The sequence below is a fragment of the Trichomycterus rosablanca genome, chromosome 17 (assembly GCF_030014385.1).
Source record: "Trichomycterus rosablanca isolate fTriRos1 chromosome 17, fTriRos1.hap1, whole genome shotgun sequence".
Lineage (NCBI taxonomy): Eukaryota > Metazoa > Chordata > Actinopteri > Siluriformes > Trichomycteridae > Trichomycterus > Trichomycterus rosablanca.
Genome location: NC_086004.1, coordinates 25893797 through 25918481, shown reverse-complemented (window position 1 = coordinate 25918481; position 24685 = coordinate 25893797). Strand labels below are relative to the sequence as shown.

At 38.9% G+C, this 24685-nt stretch overlaps 1 protein-coding gene across 1 annotated transcript in view; it reads left to right on the top strand.

The window, feature by feature from the left end:
* The window catches only part of LOC134331899 (inactive N-acetylated-alpha-linked acidic dipeptidase-like protein 2), a 196366-nt gene that overhangs the window by 159909 nt on the left and 11772 nt on the right, over positions 1-24685 (top strand). The window contains exon 11 of the mRNA XM_063013437.1: positions 12426-12519. Coding sequence (XP_062869507.1) covers positions 12426-12519 — 94 coding nt within the window. The remainder of the gene's footprint in view (positions 1-12425; positions 12520-24685) is intronic.

Genomic DNA, 24685 nt, shown 5'->3' with positions numbered 1-24685 from the left:
ACAACAAACTGTCATCTGTTTGTGTGTGTTTTTGTGTGTGTGTCCTCCTGGGAGTCTACAAAAACGAACATCTCCGCTCTAGCAACATGTCACTGCAGTAAATCCATCAGATCGGTAATGATCTTTATTTTTTAGCTCGAACACCTGCACTATTAGAAAACATATGCAATGCTTTAATTAGCATTTAATAATTAGAACGACAGGGTCTCTGCTGGGTGCAAAACTGTGGACTTGCAATTTTTCGTGACAGTTTGGAATAAGTAGCTGAACTGATTCCTGCATCTGCCAGATGCTTGTTATAGAGTATTTCCTTTCTGCCAGTCCTCATTGCTCCAAACTGTATCAAGTTTTCATCTTCCTCTCTGCTTTTAATGAAAGGTACGAGGGAATATAATGTGATTTTTTTTTTTTTTTTCATTTGTGGTGATGAATTGAGCCCACGGCCTGTCAATCAGCATTGAATGGCAGCACCGTTCTGTGGATTATAGCTGAATAAAATAGAGGGTAACATCTGCTTCATGGTATGGTGCCTTGTCAAGGCACGAAGGCTCGCATGCATCAGAGATGCAGAGAGCTATTCTGCCTGCAGTTTTATCTTCCATCAGGGTCTCCCATGACAGAGAGATCTCAGAAGAGGTGCCAGACTAAACCTACCACCTATATTGAGCAGCATCAATATAGGAAAGTCACAAAAGTGACAGTGACATCAATTCGACTACGTGGAAGAAGGCAATTGTAAACGACTTCTGTATTCTGCCAAGAAATCTAAATGGAAAGGAACAACAACATGACTGACTATAGTTTCAGTAATAGGTCCCCTAGGCTGAAAGGCACTCAGCTTATTACTGAGGAAGAGCTGAGGAATCCTCTGAGTACAGTTTGTATGTGTGTGTTTGATGCGACCAGGTTAAACCTTTCTGCATGTCTGGTTCCTGATGGTGACAAGTGAGAACAGAGAATTCAAGGCTGCAAAAACTAAATTACAATCGGAGGTCTTGAAGTCATGAAGATCAACATTCTTAAGGTCAGCAATTTAAAATGGACAGAATCGGGGGAACAAACACGAGTCCATAACCAAAAAAGAGTCTTGACCAAAAAAAGAAGAAGTGGAGTGGCTTTCGTAGTTAAGAACATTGTCAACAAGACACGTCAGTTAAATGTCAGTTTGATTTCATGCACAACAATTCAACATTACATTTGTTCTGGTTCAAGTCAAACTGAAAAGAAATGTAATTAAGATCTTCTTCTAACATTTTTCTGTGCTGTAGTGTGTTGACAATGTTTGATGTATGTATGTGTTTACGTATTGAGTGCATTTTGTCCCCTTGGGGATTCCATAATCAAGGGAAAAGCATGCTTCTCGTGCAGTTTATTTCCTTTATAAACTCAGCAAACTCTAAAGATGCTCTAAAGATGCTCGGTTACACCAGCAATCAGTCAAAATGTACAAGATGTTGAAGTCTAAAGCAGCTAAAAATACAACTCAGGTAACTGAGTTTGGAAAACTCCCAACCAATTCTGTGGATGCAGAGGGGATTGTGGGTCAAAACGGACAAGTATTTTGGTCTTTGAGAGGGCGCTATTAAGGTAGGCTGTGCTATGTATTGTAGTTTTCAGTGATTCTATCATTCAGTTTATAAGTGTTATTTAATGACTGCGAGGTGGCACGGTGGCTTAGTGGGTAGCACTGTCGCCTCACAGCATGAAGGTCCGGGGTTTGATCCCCAGGTGGGGCGGTCCGGGTCCTTTCTGTGTGGAGTTTGCATGTTCTACCTGTGTCTGCGTGGGTTTCCTCCGGGGGCTCCGGTTTCTTCCCACAGTCCAAAGACGTGCAAGTGAGGTGAATTGGAGATACAAAATTGTCCATGACTGTTTGATATTAAACATGAACTGATGAATCTTGAATATTGAGTAATTACCTGTCCTGTCATGAATGTAACCCAAGTGTGTAAAACATGACAGTAAAAACTAATTAATAAATAAATGTTTTTTGACTGCTATGAAATGTGGCAAATTTTCTTTAACAATCTGTGAAATCTGTGATTTGTGAAAAACAAGGTCTGTGAAATTAAGCATATTTTCATGTGAATTTAGTAGGGCCCTAGTTACAGAAGACTGAAATGCCAAGGTCAGAAATTAGAAGGATGGAAATACAGTTGGAAAACATCGTCTTGAAATTAGGAATAAAGTCAGACAATAATATTTCCCCTGCAAAGCTGGAAGCATCTAATTTTCTTATGTAACTGATTTTATATACCTGTTAGTTTTGGGAGTGACTGAAACACCTAAATTTAATGAATTTAATAATAAAGAGGGGTCTGCTATAGCTGCTGGTGGACAATAAGTATTGTTATTGTACAGTGGAAACGTCTAGGAACAAGATTACTATACCAGTCCAGGTCCGCAAAATAAACAGGCCACGTAGAAAATCAAGAGCCACAAAGAGTGCTTTGATTTGGGGAGGAATTCAAACACAGGCCTTGCATCTTAATCAAACATAAATCACACCAGAAATTCGCTAAACAGCACGATTTTTATGTAAATAATAATACTTGTGTTTTAAAACAATGTTTTTAAAATAAATCCAGAATAAATGTATATCCATATATCGTTAATAAATTCAATAATTACAAGACTTCTTTAATCAATATCATTTCTAAACAGGATCATCATTGTTGTCACTCACAAAAATGTTAGACACTGACCTAAATGAAAACCTTTTCCTAAAGTTAATGTTTTTTTTGCAGTAGCACATCATGTGCAGCTAAACTTTTCTCCATCTGATGCATTAGCCTTGAAATATAAAACACTTATCGTGTCGTAAAAGCTCCAGTCTATTCGGGCGGTGTCACGTTCTTGAAATTTATTGTTTCCATATACAATGTCGTTTGTTCATTAGTTAGCACATTATAAATACAGTTCTTAGAAGCTTCGGCCTCTTCAAAATGTACTTATAGTAAAGCAGAACTCAAAAATGGGATGTTTATCTGGTTCCTGTCCTTTAAAAGGCTGCTTTTCATGTTGGGTCAGTGACTTGACGTATTGTTTTGTTAATAAGAACAGAAACTATAGAATACACCACATTCTTCTACCTTTTAAATGTTTAAACATATATTGTTGTTGGTTTGAACTCAATTACCTCTTTATTATAAATACATACCATGTTAACACTCTTGCCAGGCAGAGTTTGTGTTATTCTGTTAATCTTCCTCAGGTTTTTATCTGTACTTGTTTATCACAGCAATGCTTCACCTGATACACTCATACCGGTATAAAACACACCACCATGTTATGGTTACACGTCATTTCAGTGCTGAGAATGGTCCACTACCCAAACGTAATCTGGTCAGTGGCGTCCTATGGGGGTCTTTCAGTTGATCAATTGATACATGAAATGTATGATAGGTGTGGCTTATAAAATAATCAATAATAGTACATACCAGTGGTGTTCCTAATAAAGTGCTTGCTGAGTGTACACAGTCCTCTCCACAATTATTGGCACGGCTGGTAATGAGGGGTAAAAGGGTGATGAGCAAGCACTGGCTAAAACATTTAAAGCTTAAAACAAGTGAACGTTAAAGAAGTGGAAACACATGATCTGCAGTGTTAAGTATGCTTCACTTTTTGGCAGTCTGATAGATAAATCTTGGTGTAGCAGATGCCAAGAGAACGCTGCCTCACTGAATGCATAATGCCACAGTGGACAAGGACTTGTGGTCTGTGCTCCTTTAATTCAGTGATTTTTTTAATGGTACAGTATTTAATTACATATGTTAGAATACATGCAATACCACCATGCAAAAAGTAATGTCTATACCATTTCCTGACCATAACCTCATCCAGCATTTTTTAAATTACTTCAAATACCCGCTCCAGGCCAGGCTTTTCAACTTAGACCACAGGCTAGCTCAAGACTGCTGAAATCTGGGTCTAAATTCAAGCAGTGCTATCACCTGGCCGGGCATTTACACAGACGTGATTGCTGTGTCTAAGTGAGAGGGGGAAGATGGCCAAAACCCTACAATGGACCACCTTACTAACCTTACAACCTTGCACCTTACTAAAACCCTAAATAGGATTAATAGAATAGAATGCCTTTATTTGTCCTATATACATATACAGGAGTACAGTTTAACGAAATTCTTTCTTTGCATATCCCAGCTTGTTTGGAAGCTGGGGTCAGAGATCAGGGTCAGCCATTGTAAAGTGACCCTGGAACAGAGAGGGTTAAGGGCCTTGCTCAAGAGCCCAACAGTGGCTGCATTGCAAAGCTGGGATTTGAACTCTCAACCTTTCAGTTGGTAGCCCAAAGCCCTACCCACTGAGCTACCACTGTCCCTACAGTGTGTGGATGAAAATCAAATGAAATAAAAATGAAAAAAAAAGGAGTCTGCATTAGTATTTCAGCTTTGGATGAGATTAGCAGATCACACAGCATCAATATAAAACAGATGGAATGTTTAGTTGTCCATATACTTTTAGCCATATAGGGTGTGTTCGAAAACCTAGTGCGCTCTCTACATAGACAGCATTTTACATCATCATACGTGCGCTCCCGAGAAGGAAGCTGTTTAAAATCCTAGATGCCTTAATATGCTCACTAGTAAGGTATCTTAAAATTACAACTGTATTTTGACTCAAGAACAAGTGAGCATCCGATGCTGCCTTAACGGCGAAGGCAATCCCAGCATTCAGTACAGCACAACTTTTCTCACAGAAAAATAAAAAATCTGGCAGACGGTGCGGAGAAACAAACTGAGTTCTTTTTAAACGTAAATAAATTATTATTGATTTTTAATTTGTATAAACGTGTACAAGTGTATTTATTAGCAAATTCGGGCTCGTCAGCGAATTTAACCATTTTTGGTACACAGAGGGAGATGTTAGTTGACATGCTAGCGCATTGTGCCACCCCATCCCATTGATTTGAATGGCATGAGGCTAACTTTGTTAGCTTAGTTAGTGAAAACTGATGGAATCGCTGTCTGAGATACACGATCGAATAACCTGCCTTATAAGTCAATGACTTATTAGAATCCTCTCTACTGAGGCAGCTGCCTGTGTAGACAGTAAGACAGCAAGGCAGCTCACTAGGTTTTCGAACACACTCATAGTGTGTACAATTTACAGTGTGTTTAGGATTTTATTCTGAAATGTATTTTTTCTTAGTGAACCTTAAACGAATCTCTGTCCCCTGAACCTCAGTGCAGATATCAGTCGTCACCAGTCGCTGAAGCAGAAACTAATTAGCCGTTGGAGCTGTTGTGTGATTCACCAAAGAAAAAAATATTTAGTAAACTTTATCTAAGAAAATAATGCTCAGACTTTGATGCTTATGACAAACTCCAAATGTAAAGCGTCTGTCAGTTTTTCTGTTTTTAAAAGGACTCTGTGTTTTTTTTTTTTCGACTTGTCAGTCTCATTTAATTACGTGTGTTTCAGTTTGATCAAGCAGCAGAAGCAAGTATGCATATACTATTATTTATTTCCAATTTTCAGCTTGTTTAATTAAAGAAAAAAAACATCACATACATGTCAACCAAAAACACTATGAGGCCAAAAGTATTTGGACACCAGACAGTAATAATACTTGCTTCTATATAATTAATATATAATCTACACTGATCAGCCATAACATTAAAACCACCTCCATTTTATCAGCTACACTTGCCTTATAAAAACACTTTGTAGTTCTACAATTCCAACCAAAAATATATCCAGCCAACAGCGCCACGTGGGCAGTGTCCAGCAATTGTCTCTGACTTTACATCTACAAGGGGGACCAACTAGGTAGGAGTGTCTAATAGAGTGGACAGTGAGTGGACACGGTATTTAAAAACTCCATCAGTGCTGCTGTATCTGATCCACTCATACCAGCACAACACACACTAACACACCACCACCATGTCAGTGTCACTGCAGTGCTGAGAATGATCCACCACCTAAATAATACCTGCTCTGTAGTGGTCCTGTGGGGGTCCTGACCATTTAGAAACATGGTTTGTATGAGTAGACCCATGTCTTTCTGAAATGTATTTTTGTGTTTGGCACATGCACTGTATGACTAAAGTATGTGGACACCCTTCTCATTTCAGCAAAGAAAATAAAATGCGTATAAAGTTGTGAGTTATTAAAGCTGCGTGGGTTTACATTAAAACCATTCATTTAAGGTTCAAGTTTTTTGTCAAAGGTTTATGAAAGGGGAAAAATTAAATACTTTCAGAACAAAAGAAGCTACAGAGGTGGGCGATCACGGTTCAGCTCAATAGGAACATAATCATCTTTTTGTTTTAGTCATTGTAACCTATAAGTTACTTTGTGCTGCTGCTTCAGAGGTAGACAGTCTCACCTTGAGCTTAGTGATTGCAGACATTTTGTACAGCTCTAATTAATGTAATTTTTACTCTTTTATGCCGGAGTGGCTTTACTGAATGGTCAGCAGAATAAATAGGCCACTTAGAAAATCAGGAGCCACAAAGAGTGCTTTGATTTTGGGAGGAATTCAAACACAGGCCTTGCATCTTAATCGAACATAAATCACACCAGAAATTCACTAAACAGCACGATTTCTTTACATTTTTTGTATATATAATGGTAATTGCTTCTATATAATTTGTTTAACATAATAATTTGTTACTATCTATCTACATATCTGCCTGTCTGTCTGTCTGTCTATCTGTCTATGTACATATCTATCTATCTGTCTGTCTATATGTCTGTCTGTCTATCTATCTATCTATCTAATAATTACAAGACTTCATTTTGAATCAAGATCATCATTGTTGTCACTCACAAAAAAGTTAATGTTTTTTTGGAGTAGCACATCATGTGCAGCTAAACTTTTCTCCATCTGATGCATTAGCCTTGAAAAATAAAACACTTATCGTGTCGTAAAAGCTCCAGTCTATTCAGGCGGTGTCATGTCAATACACATTTGAAAGCAATGTTCTTGAGATTCATTTTTTCCTTATACAATGTCGTTTGTTCATATGTTAGCACATTATAAATACAGTTCTTAGAAGCTTCGGCCTCTTCAAAACGTATTTATAGTAAAGCAGGACTTAAAAAGCACTGTTCTCTCCCAGCATTAATACTGAGGTGTTTAAAAATCCCAACAATGCTGCACCTAATACACTCAAACTAGTACAAAACACACTACCAGGTTAATGTCATTCCATCTAGTCAGTGGGGGTCCTATGGGGGTTCCTTTCAATTGATAAATAGAATGTGCAGTAGGTGTAGCTTGTAAAATAACCAATAATAGTACATACCAGAATTGTGTTCCTAATAAAGTGCTTGTTGAGTGCACACAGTCCTCTCCACAAGTATTGGCACACCTGGTAATGAGGGGTACAAGGGTGATAAGGAATTCACTTTATCCTCACACTGATAAAATTCACTCACTTTCTTAACCGTTTATCCAATTAGGGTCGCGGGGGGGGGGGGTGCTGGAGCCTATCCCGACTTTTCAATGGGCACAAGGCACACAGTAACACCTTGGACGGGGCGCCAGTCCATCGCAGTGCAAACACACACTCACACACATACATCCATTCACCTATAGGGCAATTCAGTTTCTCCAATTAACCTGACACGGGGAGAACATGTAAACTCCACACAAAAAGGACCCGGACCGCCCTGCCTGGGGATCGAACCCAGGACCTTCTTGCTGTAAGGCGACAGTGCTACCCACCGAGCCACCGTGCCGCCCCCAGTGTGTAAAACATGACGTTAAAATACTAATAAATAAACAATTCCCATGTTGAATAATGATTAAGATAATCATTTTACCACTTACCATATAGAAACTCTTTGAAGTTCAACAATTACTGACTGTAGTCCATCTGTTTCTCTGCATGCTTTGTTAGCCCCTTTCCATGCTGTTCTTCAATGGTCAGGACCCCCACAGGACCACTACAGATTAAGATAATCATTAAGAATAATGATTTATATATACTTCCTGCTGAAACAGGAAGTCATTGACTACCGTTTGAACATTCCTTGACACTCTGATCAACTTAAAAATTACGTCTTAAGGAGGGATGAATCGTGCCCAAAAAAAAACACCCAAACCTAATGATTAGGAGGGATGTCCATATACTTTTGGTAATATAGTAAATGACACTGTGAGATACAATATATGCTGTCTGTGTTGAGGTCAACATTAGATGTCGCATATACATTCGCCCTCCTCATTCTATATTTGTGCATCCTATCTGTATATCACTATAGACGAGGCGTGATCTTATGGATGCTCTACCTGCCCGAGACCCATCAGACAGTTCAGCTAGATCTAAGATCGAATGTATAAAACATGCAGGCATCTACATGTCCGATATCTACACCCCCCAAATCTCTGAGCGATTCATTCCAGCATGCATTGCGATGACCTTCGAAATAAGATAACATGACAGAGCAGACTAATCTCCTCAGCATAGCCCAGACTGCTTTTATAGTGAGAGTGCGATTATCCTGTCTTTGCTTCTCACTGTGAATTAGTGTTCATCACTTTATCAGCTGGGCTAAACCTCTCCGAGAGAGCCCTCTGCTGTCAGAAAAGCCTGGATCTTTTACAGCAAGGTGACTTCTAGTGTATACATCTGTGTATTTGAGTGGATGTTTATATAATTGGTTACATCTTTTTTATATTTGTTGTGTGGACAACCTCAACCATATTGATAGACATGATATATATACAGTATATATATTTACCAATCAGCCATAACATTAAAACCACCTCCTTGTTTCTACACTCACTGTCCATTTTATCAGCTCCACTTACCATATAGAAACTCTTTGAAGTTCAACAATTACTGACTGTAGTCCATCTGTTTCTCTGCATGCTTTGTTAGCCCCTTTCATGCTGTTCTTCAATGGTCAGGACCCCCACAGGACCACTACAGAGTAGGTATTATTTGGGTGGTGGATCATTCTCAGCACTGCAGTGACACTGACATGGTGGTGGTGTGTTAGTGTGTGTTGTGCTGATATGAGTGGATCAGACACAGCAATGCTGCTGGAGTTTTATACACCTCACTGTCACTGCTGGACTAGAATAGTCCAGCAACCAAAATATCCAGCCAACAGCGCCCCGTGGGCAGCGTCCTGTGACCGCTGATGAAAGTCTAGAAGATGACCAACTCAAACAGCAGCAATAGATGAGATAAATCTACAAGGTGGACCAACTAGGTAGGAGTGTCTAATAGAGTGGACAGTGAGTGCACAGGGTTTAAAAACTAAAAACTGCAGCAGCGCTGCTGTGTCTGATCCACTCATACCAGCACAACACACACTAACACACCACCACCATGTCATTGTCACTGCAGTGCTGAGAATGATCCACCACCTAAATAATACCTGCTCTGTGGTTGTCCTGTGGGGGTCCTGACCATTGAAGAACAGCATGAAAGGGGGGTAACAGAGCATGCAGAGAAACAGATGGACTACAGTCAGTAATTGTAGAACTACAAATACGGCCAGATTTGGATGAAAATTGGGGACGTGTAGTGGAACAGTTTGGGTCCTAACCACATCCTTTCTGTAAAATGTGGTGGTGGGAGCATCATGCTATGGGGGATGGAACTGGCAGCATAGTCGAGATTGATGGGAAAATGAACAGTGTGTTATACAAATTGATCTTTACATCCATTTTCCTCCACCAGAGAGCTTAAACTGGTCAGGAAAGTTTAGCACTGTGATTGAAAGCATACTACCAGGGTGGTTTAGTCAGAGCTTAGATTTAAGTGCATTGAACATCAGTGGCAAGACCTCAAAAATGCTGTCAATTAGCACTCCATATATAACTTGACAGAATCTGAGTTTGATAAGGTAAATTGGATTCAGTTGGATAATAATACAAATCTATTAAATAATTATTTTTCTCATTATTTTGACTAGTAATGATGGTCAGAGAAATCTCCAGCCCACACATTCTCCACACACGCTCTCTACATATGTTCTTCTGTCCATCACTACATTGACAAGAATGTTAGATGTCACAAGATGAAAGCTCATATAGTAACATGTCTATTTTTGTCATGGTTTTCGCTTCTCCATTTTACCCATGAATCCCTCTCTGCGCTTCACTTGGCACAGTAACATCTCTTCCACATCACGTGATCTCTCCTTCAACCTTCTCAGGAGAAAGAGCTTGAAAGCAGCTCCAGAAATACGGCCATAAATAAGAAATCACAGGCTTTTTTCACTCTTTGTGCTTTTTTGGCCCTGATGAATACTCTTTTTGTGGCATTATTTCTCTCTCCACTCAAATCAGCGCTCAGATTCTTCGCCCCTGTAATTGATTCCCCAGTAGTTCAACTTACCCTGCCAGAGATTTAATAAGGCGCCGAAAAATTTGCGTCCACACGAAACTAGGAGAAGAAGAAAATATGCACCCTGCAGTTTTAATGGCAGCGTGTTGTCAACAGGAGTGCTGTTAAAATGAAACAAAGAGGATAATAGGGGTTTTATACCTCAGGGTTTAGATTTGTTTAGCTTAAGCTTGCGCCCTTGACCTTTACGCACTGAAATTCCTCCCGATTCCTTGAATGGTTTAATGATATTATGCACTGTAGAGGGAGAAATATGCAAATCCTCTCTAATCTTTCTTTGAGGTTCATTGTTTTTAAACATTTCAATCATTTTCTCACACATTTGTTGACAATTTTCTTTTGCTCATCAAAGACTCTTTCCTGGATGCTGCTTTTGTACCAAACCATGATTACAATCACCTGTTAACATCACCTGCTTAAAATCGCATCATTATTTAGTTTTTTCACCTAATTACTAGCCCTAAATTGCCCCGTCCCAACTTTTTTGGAACATCTTGCAGGCCTGAAATGCAGGAATGGATGTTTATTAATAAATGAAATGAAGTTGAGCAGATAAAACATGAAATATCTCAGGTTCATTCTGTCTGACATCAAATAAAAGTCAAAGTAAATGTGAGGAACTGCATTTTTATTTTATTTGCATTTTCCATACTGTCCCAACTTTTTCTGATTTGGGGTTGTAAAAGCTTTGCTTATTTGTTCTTACTGATTCTAATTAGACCAGCTGTTGATTTCTCTGTGTCCATATAAATAGAGACAGCACGACAGCAGGCATGAAAAAGCATATAGAACAGTCGGCTCTGTTTCAAGGTGAGGAAGAAAACCCTAAAACTGGGAAATTATACTAAGATTAAAAACTGTCCAGATTGTCAATTGAAATCCAAACAGAGGTGCTCAGAAGATAATCAGTATCCAAGAATAGCTCGAAACAGATGTCGCTGTGCTGTAGAGGAACGAATCTGCACAGCAGGTACTGGAGTGAAGCCTTGGGGCTGACCTACAGCATGAAACACTGACTGACTGTAGAGCTACGACAGGCAAAAATAACCAAACCGAACACTCCAAACACCTTCTGTTCAGGGATTACAGTAGTACAGGGAAAATATGTTGGTTATGATAAACTAGGACCTGAATATGAGTTTATTTTGTACATCTATTTATTTTTTTCATTGTTCGTCTCATTTTCATTGTGATTTTATCAGTAATAGTATTATAGTTTTTATAGGCTTATTATTAGCATGGTGGAGAAAATGGCTTAATAATACTAAATACTGAAGCTGGCTTTATCATTACAGTGCACAGTGGTAGCCTAGAGCTTTGGGCTATCAGTTGAAGGGTTGAGAGTTTGAATCCCACTGTTGTGTCCTTGAACAAGGCCCTTAAACCTCTCAAGTTGACCCTGCGCTCTGACCCCATCTTGCAAACAAGCTAGCACATGTGGAAAAAGAATTTAATTGTATTGTTCAAGTGTATATGTACACAGATGAAGCATAACATTATATTGTTAAATAATGTTAAATAATGTTAAAGTGCTTCTATATGGTAAGTGGAGCTGATAAAATGGACAGTGAGTGTAGAAACAAGGAGGTGGTCATAATGTTATGCCTCATCGGTGTATATACTCTACAAAAACAGTAAGATGGTAGAAAAGATAATTTATTGTGTTTGGGTGGCGCAGCAGTTTAACATGCTAGTTGAACACCACCACCCAGTTTCAGCCAGGGCACTCAGCAGACCCAGTTAATTGTGTGAGATTGGGGAGGCAAAATGTGGCAACAGCGACTCTTTTTGCAGAATATGAAGAGAACAACATGGTCGTCTTTACATTTTTTGCAGCAGACAGCTTTACACAGGTTGGAGTGTGTAAGCTTGTGGCCCCAAGATGGCAATGGTATTGAGTTGCCAGTGTGCAAAAGGGAACTGAGAATATTCAAATTTGGTGCTATAAAAATAAATAAATAAAAATAAACATTGATTTATGGTCTTTTTAAGTGAGCTAAATGCAGGTGCACTTTTTAATCATTAGTTTTAATTAACCATAATAACCCAGCTAAACAGTGATCATGTTCTTGTTTTGGTCTTTTATTGATCTAGATGAGTGCAGAGGCAATTATGCGACTCGTTACTGATCCTGTCCTTCCATTTTCCCCCCTGGACATAGCGCTGGACATTCAGAATAACCTCAAAGGTAACACGGCTTTACTTTTACATTTACTGCATTTAGAAGATGCTTTTATCCAAAGTGACTTACAGTACTGTGACAGCATCGAGTCTAAGCAATTGAGAATTAAGGGCCTTGCTCAAGGGCACAACAGTAGCAACCTGGGTTGAACCAGCTACCTTCTGATTACTAGTTCAGTACCTTAACCACTAGGATGTAAATTTTTGATGTAAATTTATATTTCTTCTTAGTGTGCTTTGGTTTTGTAACGAAGGCTTGTCCACTCTTTAGGATGCAAATGCAGGTTTTGTTTGAGCATGTTCAAGGCAAACAAATCCAAAGATAGAATCCAAAATCATGGTCAGGTGATCTACAATCAGGTTTAATAGGCAAGTCAAAACCAAGATACAGATAAAGCAGGCTATGGTCTAAACACTAGGCAGTAAAATTACAAAAGGCTTGTTAACAGGATCATGTGACTTATAATAAACACTGAACTAAACCATAAAATGTGTATAAATAGAGAAACACAAGGAGAGGAACAAACTCAAAATAAGTGAACATAGGGTAATTAGCGAACACAACACAGGTGGAAAACACATATATGACACTGAGAATGAGTGGGAATTGGAAACTGGAATTTGAGCTGTAAAGTACTAACATATTTCCACTTATTTTTCTTTTTAGCTGTAAATGGGGGGTTAGAAATGACAATAATACTGTTTTTAAGGAGATTTATCAACTGTTTCCCTTTTTTTAATTCTAAATTGTCAGAATTAAGTGAAATATTACAAGTTTAGTCATAACAAAATCCCTAAAAATACTCAATACATTTGTTAGAATGAAGGAAAAGGTCTTAAAGCCCTGCGCATTCTGTTTTGTGTCTTTGATGTTCTGTATAGTTAAACCTCACAGAGGCCAGAGATTTAGAGTTATTGACTTGAGTTCAAAGACGAATCATAATGTAAAAGCATAAATATAAAAAGTTTTGGGTTTTTTGCTTTTATTGTAGTTTATTCTGAGCAGCCTTTTAATTATTAAAAAAGTCACATTTTCACACATAACTCATAGTTTCTACTACACAAACAAAAAACTTTACAAAGTTGTTCCCGTACTTAGAAATTGCCACAGCAGATCAGGTCTGTATACCAGATTTGGGACGATTTTTATGCTGAATGCCCCTATTTCTATCCAGGCTTGGGACTGGCACTGAAAGTGTAACGACAAGTGCCCCTCTCAATGGCTAGACTGTTCTGGTCATCCTGCCTCAACCCTTTGGACATTATCCTATTATGTCTGTGCAGATGCCTGACTGCCCAGTAGCACCACTTAGATTCAAACCCTAAACCATCGGATCTCAGCAATAGTGTGGGCTAGTGTACTTTCATATATATATATCATGTATATGTATATGTATGTACACACACACACATATATATATATATATATATATATATATGTTTAAATGAGGCAGGTGCATTTCTTTTTCCCATTCGTGGTCATTAAGAATAAGCAGGATTATCAGACCTTTTACAATGTCTTTGGAAAGGGAGCCATTAATTAAGTCTGGTCCAAAATGACAAAAAAATAGGGTTGAACTCTGTTCATTTATTAAATAACTTCATCAAGAGGAATCCAGAAGTCGTGACCTCCTACTTAATTTTTATTAGCGAATGCCTTTTTGACTTGCAGTATTAAATTCCTTCCAATCAAGTGTGATTATAATGCCGAGGGTCTCAAAAATGTGTCACTCCCACCTCCCAGTCTGCACACGGTGTAACGAAGGGTAAGGACTCCCCCCTGAGACGTCGCTCTCTACACGGCTGTGCTTCTGACATTAAATATTCATGCAGACAAAAAGCAGGACAGGTGAGCTGCATAATTGCCACATAATCCTCTCTTACCCAGCCAGCATGTGAGGCCATAAAGATCTGGGCTATTAATATATCATCCTCAACAGCAGGACGTAGACATGCAGCTACACACACAGGCAGTAAAACACCCATTCACTAGCAGGTAGCACTAGCAAGTAGCACTAGCAAGGCTTAGTTGCTTTACAGTTGTAGGTCACTTTGGATAAAAGCATCTGCAAAAAGTCTTAATTGCAAATGTATACACCAGCACACACACACACACACACACACACACACACATTCTTTAATAACATGTTCAAACCCATACAATGCTGGAGATGCTCGGCCAGGTCAAGGTCACAGAAGCCCCAGTTCAACCAAAAAACACTGGGTGCAAGGCAGGAAAACCTTAGACCGGGCGCCAATCCATCCCATTCCTCCCTAGCCCCCCTTCCCTGCCCAGACATAGCCAATCATCTCTGTGTGCACACCCAGCCATCCAGTCTGGGATTCAAACCCGGATCTCAGTGGTGGTAGGCTAGCATATTAGACTGCTGTGCTACCCGAGCACCAAATGATAACTTAATAATTTATTTATATGATTATTTTCATATTTATATTTAAATTTTACATGTATTTATTTTATGATGAGTGATACAGTAAATGGTGTTGGATACTTTTTTATCTGCTTGCTGATGGTCACAAACACATTCATTTAGTGAGGCAACAGTTCCACCTTAATATTGCACATCACACAATATGGATGACTTAGGCTTAGCTAAGAAAGTGTGACTGCTGGGCCTTAATTTTACAATTGACATATTTATTTTATGATGAGTGGTAGAGTAAATGGTGTTGGATACTTTTTTATCTGGAGTCCATTGCTTTTGTATAAATAAATTCACATCATTAATCCATGATTATTTGTGGTAAAGCATGTTAATAAATAATAATCATCATTAAGTAATTATGAACAGGCCAGATTATTCTGAAATGCTAGTTCAGAGTCTTTAGGCAATTCAAAAAATGTTTGGGGAGATATGCAAGATTTGCAGAAGCCAAACCAAAGCATTAAAGGTCATTAGCAGGACTGTAATCAGGGCAGAATTTACCAATCAGCCAGTGTAAATGAGATAAAGCAGAGTTAATAGGATCAGATTTTTATTTTCCAGTAACGACACCAGCCGCAGCTGAACTAGCTAAATCTCATAAAGAAATGGGCTGTTTTTATTTATATATTTATACCCAATATATGTGGATATTACACAACATTTAAATATAAAACATATACATGAATGCCTGAAAATAAGACAAATCATATGTTGGCATACAGCCTTTTTTGTATATGTTATGTTAATAAAATTGCATATATACATTAAATATATATACTAACATATATGGATAAAGCATATAATACCAAATAAAAAATCATCTTTTTTATTAAAGATATGTTTAATATATGTACATACATGCATTTTATTATGGGTATTTCATATATGTTATAAATTTATATCTACATATATCCAGTGGATACATGTATATTATGATAATATGTCACCTTACAGGTAACATATGTGGAGAAAAACATTATTGATATAGGGGCATACAGTGGGGGAAATAAGTATTTGATCCCCTGCTGATTTTGTAAGTTTACCACCTTACAAAGACTTGAACAGTCTATAATTTTTATGGAAGGTTTATTTTAACAGAGATACACAGAATATCAACAAAAAATCCAGAAAAAAAACATTAAATAAAAGTTATAAATTAATTTGTATTTAATTAAGGGAAATAAGTATTTGATCCCCTACCAACCAGCAAGAATTCTGACCCCCACAGACCGGTTATGTGCCCATGAGGCACACAAATTAGTCCTGTCCCTGTATAAAAGACTCCTGTCACAGAATCAGTTTCTTCTGTTCAAATCTCTCAACCACCATGGGCAAGACCAAAGAGCTATCAAAGGACGTCTGGGACAAGATTGTAGACCTGCACAAGGCTGGAATGGGCTTCAAGACCATCAGCAAGAAGCTTGGTGAGAAAGAGACCACTGTTGGTGCGATAATTCGAAAATGGAAGAAATACAAGATCACAGTCAATCACCCTCACTCTGGAGCTCCATGCAAGATCTCACCTGGTGGGGTAAGAATGATTCTGAGAAAGGTGAGGTCAGCCCAGAATTACACGGGAGGAGCTTGTCAATGATCTCAAGGGAGCTGGGAGCACAGTCACCAAGAAAACCATTAGTAACACACTTCGCCGTAATGGATTGAGATCCTGCAGTGCCCGCAAAGTCCCTCTGCTCAAGAAGGCTCATGTACAGGCCCGTCTGAAGTTTGCCAATGAACACCTGAATGATTCAGAGAAAGCTTGGGAGAATGTGATATGGTCAGATGAGACCAAAATTGAGCTCTTTGGCATCAACTCCACTCGCCGTGTTTGGAGGCAAAGAAATGCCCGGTGGGGATGGTGTTCTTGGGGTCATATCCAGCATTTCTCTGCTCCCAGCTCCCTTGAGATCATTGACAAGCTCCTCCCGTGTAATCCTGGACTGACCTCACCTTTCTCAGAATCATTCTTACCCCACCAGGTGAGATCTTGCATGGAGCTCCAGAGCGAGGGTGATTGACTGTGATCTTGTATTTCTTCCATTTTCAAATTATTGTGCCAACAGTGGTCTCTTTCTCACCAAGCTTCTTGCTGATGGTCTTGTAGCCCATTCCAGCCTTGTGCAGGTCTACAATCTTGTCCCAGACGTCCTTTGATAGCTCTTTGGTCTTGCCCATGGTGGTCGAGAGATTTGAAAGGAAGAAACTGATTCTGTGACAGGAGTCTTTTATACAGGGACAGGACTAATTTGTGTGCCTCATGGGCACATAACCGGTCTGTGGGGATCAGAATTCTTGCTGGTTGGTAGGGGATCAAATACTTATTTCCCTTAATTAAATACAAATTAATTTATAACTTTTATTTAATGTTTTTTTTCTGGATTTTTTTGTTGATATTCTGTCTCTCGCTGTTAAAATAAACCTTCCATAAAAATTATAGACTGTTCAAGTCTTTGTAAGGGGGTAAACTTACAAAATCAGCAGGGGATCAAATACTTACTTCCCCCACTGTATATGGCATATATTACATTTCAGTGTGGGAAACTACAGGGCAGTCAGCTAGTAGCAACAGTTCAGTTCTGAGTTTATTGTAGCATGTAGTTTATGAGCACCATTCAGGGGTGATACTTTACTGTTTTTAAAATGATAATATTCACATATATTTTTATGATTCACTTTGGTCACAGTGGATCCAGCACCACTGTCAAACACTAGCCACAAGGCAGGGCCATCAATCCACTGACTGGCTCACATATTATACAGATTTTAAAATGTTACTTAAATAAGAGTCACAGGACTTTACAGCAAGGTCCTGTGTAGCTTTTATATTTAGTATTACAGTAGACCGGGAGCATGAGGAGTAAATAAGCGCCCGTATCTTGAGCACACCTAGTTTTAGTTGACTGGAATTTAAAAGAACAAACTTTTCACCTTTTATGTTTTTAACACTGTTAAGTTTGAATAAACTAATGACTTGGTATTGTTTACATAAATGTAAAAGTCAGTGAAAACAACAAGGACCCCAGAACAGAACCTAATGGGATACCATATCGCTACTGTTGTTAAATAAATAATAAATCAATAAATGAATCATGCTAAGTAACCATGTCTAGAAAGACAATGAAGTCATGTGGCCTTTGGATCATATGTCATATTTATATTATTATAAGCATGTCACAATGGTATTTATCGTTGTCTAGCATTTGATGCATGGCAGTCGCAGCATTATGGTTTGTTCTAGTCAATCATAAATCACACAGTCCTGCCGGGAGTAACATTTTATCAATCTATTTCTCATCACACGCCCAGCAGTCACACTTCCTTAGCTAAGCCTAAGTCATCCATATTGTATGATGTGCAATATTAAGATGGAACAGTTGGCTCCCTAAATAAATGTGTTTCGTTTGTGATCGTAAGCAAGCTAAATAAAACACACAAATCCTTTACTTATTTACATTCAGGATAGGTGCAAAGCAGGTGAACGTTTCCAAACAAAAACAGACTTCATAAGAGACCACATCACATGGCTGATCACGTATGCTGTAATACATAGTTAATTTAATCTATCTATGCACACACTAAAAAGAACTCAACCTACGCCTGGAGTTACTTAGTCTCACAGCTTAATAGGCTAATTCTGGCACCTGGCAACCGCTCCCGTGAACACGACTGTGGCTGATTTACAGCTTTTTTGTTTTTGTTTCCTTTTTTCTTGTAATGTACACACAAATATTATTAATATTATTATTATTAGTATCATCATCATATATTAATAAGAATTATTATTATTATCATCTATACATCATTATCTATAAAGTGTATATACACCATGTATAGGTAAATGCCAGTTGACAGCACATTTCACAAACAAATGATAATAAAACAGAGTTCAGTTATAACAACAAACATTTTTAGAAACTATTATTATTTAACATAAAACATGCTTTAGTCACATTTTGCAGGGTAAATTGTGTCAATATTTTTATTTATTTATTTATCCAAGTTTTTTTACTTTTCTTAAGCAAAGTTATAGATAAAATGCCTGTAAATAGTTATTTTACATTTTTGGTATTTAGCAGACGCCTTTATCCAAAGCGACTTACAGTACTGGGACAGTACACAGTCTAAGCAATTGAGGGTTAAGAGCCTTGCTCAAGGGCACAACAGCAGCAACCTGGCAGTAGTGGGGCTTGAACCAGTCCAGTACCTTAACCACTGAGCTACAACTGCCTATAAAGTTATTGATTGGTTATTGATATTGGTTATATTTCCTTTCCTGATTCCTTTCATGGGGTTTTGATATAAACATGTATGTGAGATGTAAAACAGTCTGTGAATAGAGAATGAGCAGTGCATGAGAAGTAGACGAGGAAAACTGCCGCTTGCTTTCCTGCATGTAAAGAAGAAAGCGCAGGTGCGCACCACCAGGATGAAAAGGTGCAGAGCCAGATAACGACGTCCTTGCAGAAGAAAAGGGCGTTTGCACAATGAATTTTCCAAATGCCATTTCAGAACCTGCATGCCAATTTCGCTCACGCCTGCCCGGGGCGTCCGTGCATTGTTTTTCTGCGTCTTGCTTTCCTGCCTCGTGTCCTTGGCCGAGGTCTTTTGCACATCCTCGGCCGGCTTTGGAGTGCGTCTGCGCGCGATATTTCAACTTCCTCCTTTCATTTCTTAGACCTAAGGCTGTGCTGGGCTCATGCCAGCGCCACTGTCCCTCTACGTCCCTTTGTGTCAGAACGGGTGATAGATTACAGCGTTCCTCCCACATATTTCATAAGAGCTGCTCTCCCCGCACAGCCAGGAGGGACCTGCAAGTTTGTGGAGTGGGAATGGCTTTTTTTTTGCTATATTTATCTTCAGATTCTTTCTCTCCTCATACAGCATGCATATTCTCTAGCGGCTCGCAGTCGCTCCTTGCTAGCGTCACTTCTGCTTTCTCTCTCAGATATATTTACTGCAGAGCCACCTGCTCAGACTATAACACATGAATATTATTCACAAGTGCACTTCATGCTCTAAGGTTCTGGGCACCCGAACATCAGGGGGCAGTAGTTTTTAACCTGTGGCCTTTGGACCGTTTGTCTGCAGTGACACATGAAGGTGCGGCAGGCATGTTAATGATGTTGGTATTTTATTCCTGTGCATGAATTCATGTGTTCAACTGTGTCCTGTTGCTTGGTTTAAACCAGCGGTCCAGCGGTAAATTATACGACTAACATAATAAAAAACACAAAGTGCATAACAGTACTACTTAGCAATGATGATGCTCCCACCTAGGGGTGAAAGTATACAATAACACAATGTTATGGTGATGTCTGTACCACAATGGTAGTCAAGTCAAGTCAAATTTATTTGTATAGCGCTTTTTACAATGAACATTGTCTCAAAGGGCAGTGATAGCTCAGAGGTTAAGGTACTGGAAGTAATCAGAAGGTTGCCGGTTCAAGCCCCACCACTGCCACTGTTGGGCCCCTGAGCAAGACCCTTAACCCTCAACTGCTCAAAATCATGTTCATGTCATAATTGTAAGTCGCTTTGAATAAAAGCATCTGCTAAATGCCGAAAATGTAAATGTAAAAGAAGCTTTACAGAATCCAGGACCAACAGACCAAAACCCCCTGTTGAGCAAACCCAGGGCAACAGTGGCCAGGAAAAACTCCCTTAAAATTACAGGAAGAAACCAGACTCAGCAGGGACCTCCATCCTCCTCGGGTGGCCTGGAGGATACTTTAAATAAATAGGATTCACACAAATCATACATACTCAAAATTAAATTAAACTAAAAGTTATAACAAGCAAAGATAATTGGAGCTCTTCATTATTTGTCTGTGATAAAGTCCGTAGCGAGTTCTTGACATTTTTGGTGCAAACAAGCCAGGCCTCCATCACATCTAGCAGGAGCAGCATTGTGGGCACAGCAGTCTCGACTTGCAGGCTTCAACCTCGGGGTAAAACAACAGAAGATGTAGTTAAAATGTGAAATCATTAAGAGTAAAATGCATAACTTAAAGGGAGAGCGAGCAGGTAACAAAGTCATGAGGGATTTTACAGGACATCAGCGCCCACCTCCCCCACCATCATCAAACCTGAGTGATCGGACAAGAGAAGCAGAACCACAACAACCCAACATCCCTGATCACCATAAGTTTCTATGACCAAGAACCCCCAAGCTCTGCGCCTTTGTCTATATTCAGGGTAGGCAGCTGGTACTTAATCTCTACTTACAATTATAAATAAATACAATCTAAGCAATTGTGGGTTAGGCTCAGGGGCCCAACAGTGGAACTTGGTGGTTGTGGGGTTTGAACCAGCAACCATCTGATTACTAGTCCAGTACCTAATCCATTGAGCTACCACTGCCCACTGTTTTATCAGATCCGCTGATTTTTATTTCTACCTAAAAGCAAGCAAACTCAGTTTTAGATGCTTAGGGAGCTCTTCTCTAAAAGAATCTGGCAACCTCAGAGGTGTTTAAAATCTAACTTTCTTACATTTTGCTACAGCGTTTGTTTGTTTTTTCTCTAGCCTCGCTTTAAATGGATTCCCAGTTCATCTGGTCATGGGTCAGGAGGAAATATCATCCTATAATATTTGCAGCTTGTAATAATTCATAAGAGTGTTGCATAATTAAAGTGAAACAGCAGGATTGAAAGCAGTGTGTTGCATTTTGATTTGGTCATGGCCTTGCCCCTGCCTGAACAGCCTTCCTAATTGCTGACCCTGCTGAAGCACGCGTTGGTATTGCTGACACTTTAAAATGCAATATGCAGATGCGAGCATGTCAGTATCAATAAATATTTATAGGTTATTGAATGCTCATTTCACCTGCTACACTATAATATCATAACAACAAACTCGGACACGGGTACTTGAGGATCCGGGAACTTCTCCAGCTACATGGATATGAATTATTATGGTATTAAATTCAGTCAAATCATACACTATATGGACAAAAGTATCCGGATACCACTCTTGTTTATTAAGTTCTGGTGTCTTAGCCACACCCATTGCTAAAAGCTTTATAAAATTCATTCGAAAAATAAATTCTAAGCTTTTTTCTATTTTATTTATGCATTTTCTCCCAATTTAGCGTAGTCAATTGATCTTCCACTGCTGGGGCATCCCTGATTGCAGTCGAAGTGGGTATATTGCTGCTCACGCCTCCGACGACCCCCACGCAGCCCTTTTGCTGAACCTTTTTTCACCTATGCATTCTGCACAGGCGCCTCTCCATCTGCCAGTCAGAGTTCTTACACAGCGTTCGAAGACCCCACCCACATAGTCCGGTCATCCTGCCCTGGCAGAACCGTGTCTGCTGCAGACACTGCCAGTTATGCCCAAGAGATTGTGCCCAGCCGACCGGTGGCAACACCGAGTTTCAAACCGAGGAGTTCAGAATCTCGGTGCTGGTGTGCTAGCGGAATATCCTGCTGTGCCACCTAGGCACCATACATTCTAAGCTTTTTTTGTTCCATGACAGTGCCTCTGTACACAAAGCAAAGTCTTTACAGACACAGTTTAATGAGTTTGGTGTCAAGGAACTCTAGCGGACAGACCTGAACTCGACCCCATTGTTCACCTTTGGGATGAATGGAAACGTGGATTGTAGGTCAGACCTTTTATTGTAATATCAGTGCCTGACCTCACACACTTTTTGACAGAATGGGCACACACTTCCACAGACACACTGGTGGAAACTTGTTGTGGACGCTTTCTTCCCAGGTCACAAATGCCGCTGCACAGTTTCTCTTTGTTTATGTCTGGCAGACATGTATATCAGGTTTGTTTGGGATTGGTCGTGGCCAATCAAGCTGGCTCTTTATTGGCTAAATTAAGGTCTGCCTTTTTTTTTTAACAGCCTTTCTACTTAAAGTTTGCTGGAGGGCAGCCGGTATCGTGGGGCTCTGGCTGCACTGTTAATTCACATAAATACGATGTAGCAAGATGAATGAAAATAATGAAAACACTGACATCTGAATGAGGCTTATTATAGCAGTAAGTGTACTAAGATTTAATACAGTGAGGGCAGTTGTAGCCTAGCGGTTAAAGTGCTAGACTAGTTCAAACCCCACCACTGCCAGGTTGCTGCTGCTGGGCCCTTGAGTAAGTAACCCTTAATTGCTCGGACTGTATACCGTCACAGTACTGTAAGTCGCTTTGGATAAAGGCATCTGCTAAATGCTGAAAGTGCAAGTGTAAATGTACTACCAAACCCACTAGCAAACAGTGATTCTTAAACTTCACTCTCATGGCAGCGGCTGATTGGCAGAGCTGGATTTTGAACCCACAACCTTCCGAATAATACTCCAGAACCCTAGCTACTGAGCTGAAGGAAAAGCACTACTCTAAAAGAATGTATTGGCTGGGAAACTTTGATTATTTAAGTTAAAATTTTAAAGACTTTAAAGGCTTAGAGCTTGGGTTCTTGTTGTGGCATTTTCTTAAACACTCTTGTAGACTTCAGATACAGTATAATACAGTAATACAGTACAGTATAATATAGTATAGTATAATATTAAAATATCTTCCACCAGATGAATTGAAAATGACCTTTTAGATAATAACAGTAGGCCTGATTCAGCTGCACTGCACAAGTACTGTGGTAAATGAGTCCAGACCAGAAGATATAATTGTGCAAAGTACTGGAGGGTGTGAAGGGGTGGTTATTGTTTGTAGGGGTGTAGAAGGAGGTGCAGTATAGTGTTGACAATAGTAAATAGATGCATGGATAAGGATGGTACGGGATCAATCATGGATAATAACATGCATACATTATGCAAATATGATAAAGGAGACACTGTATGTAATATCATCTCATTATCACAGTTACAGTATTGTGCAGATTAAGATAAATGGATGTAAAGATTACAGCTGGATGAACAGGGAGCCTACAGAAGATGGGTACTGCTTAATGTAGTTAAAAAAAAAATAAACTTGATTAATGTATTCACTTAAACTAAGTCAAGTTGATCTACTGCCTATATATATACTGTATATATACTGTGTATATATATATATATATATATATATACACACTCATCAGCCATAACATTAAAACCACCTCCTTGTTTCTACACTCACTGTCCATTTTATCAGCTCCACTTACCATATAAAAGCACTTTGTAGTTCTACAATTACTAACTGTAGTCCATCTGTTTCTCTACATACCTTTTTATCCTGCTTTCACCCTGTTCTTAAATGGTCAGGACCCCCACAGGACCACTACAGTGCAGATATTATTTCAGTGTTGAGTCATTCTTAGCACTGCGGTGACACTGACATGGTGGTGGTGTGTCAGTAATTGTAGAACTACAAAGTGCTTCTATATGGTAAGTGGAGCTGATAAAATGGACAGTGTGTGTAGAAACAAGTAGGTGGTTTTAATGTTATGGCTGATCGGTGTATTTTAGTCTTAGTTTTACTTTTAGTCACATAAATGCTATGGAAAAATAAAAGCTCTGGTTCTGTAAGTGTACTGACGTGTGATTCCTGTGTAAAATCTAATACATTGTATTAAAATTAAGTTGGTATAATGTGAACGATTAGTAATGTTTGCTTGTGCAAATTGCTTTATTTAAAAATATATATTAATTATTAATTAATATATTAATTACAGTGAGCCAAACCTCTTCTGTTACACTTCACTTTCTTATTAAAATTTAATTAATTTTTAAAATAGGACAAAAATTTTTTTTTTTAAAGTTTTTAAAGTTATAAAACATTTGTAAT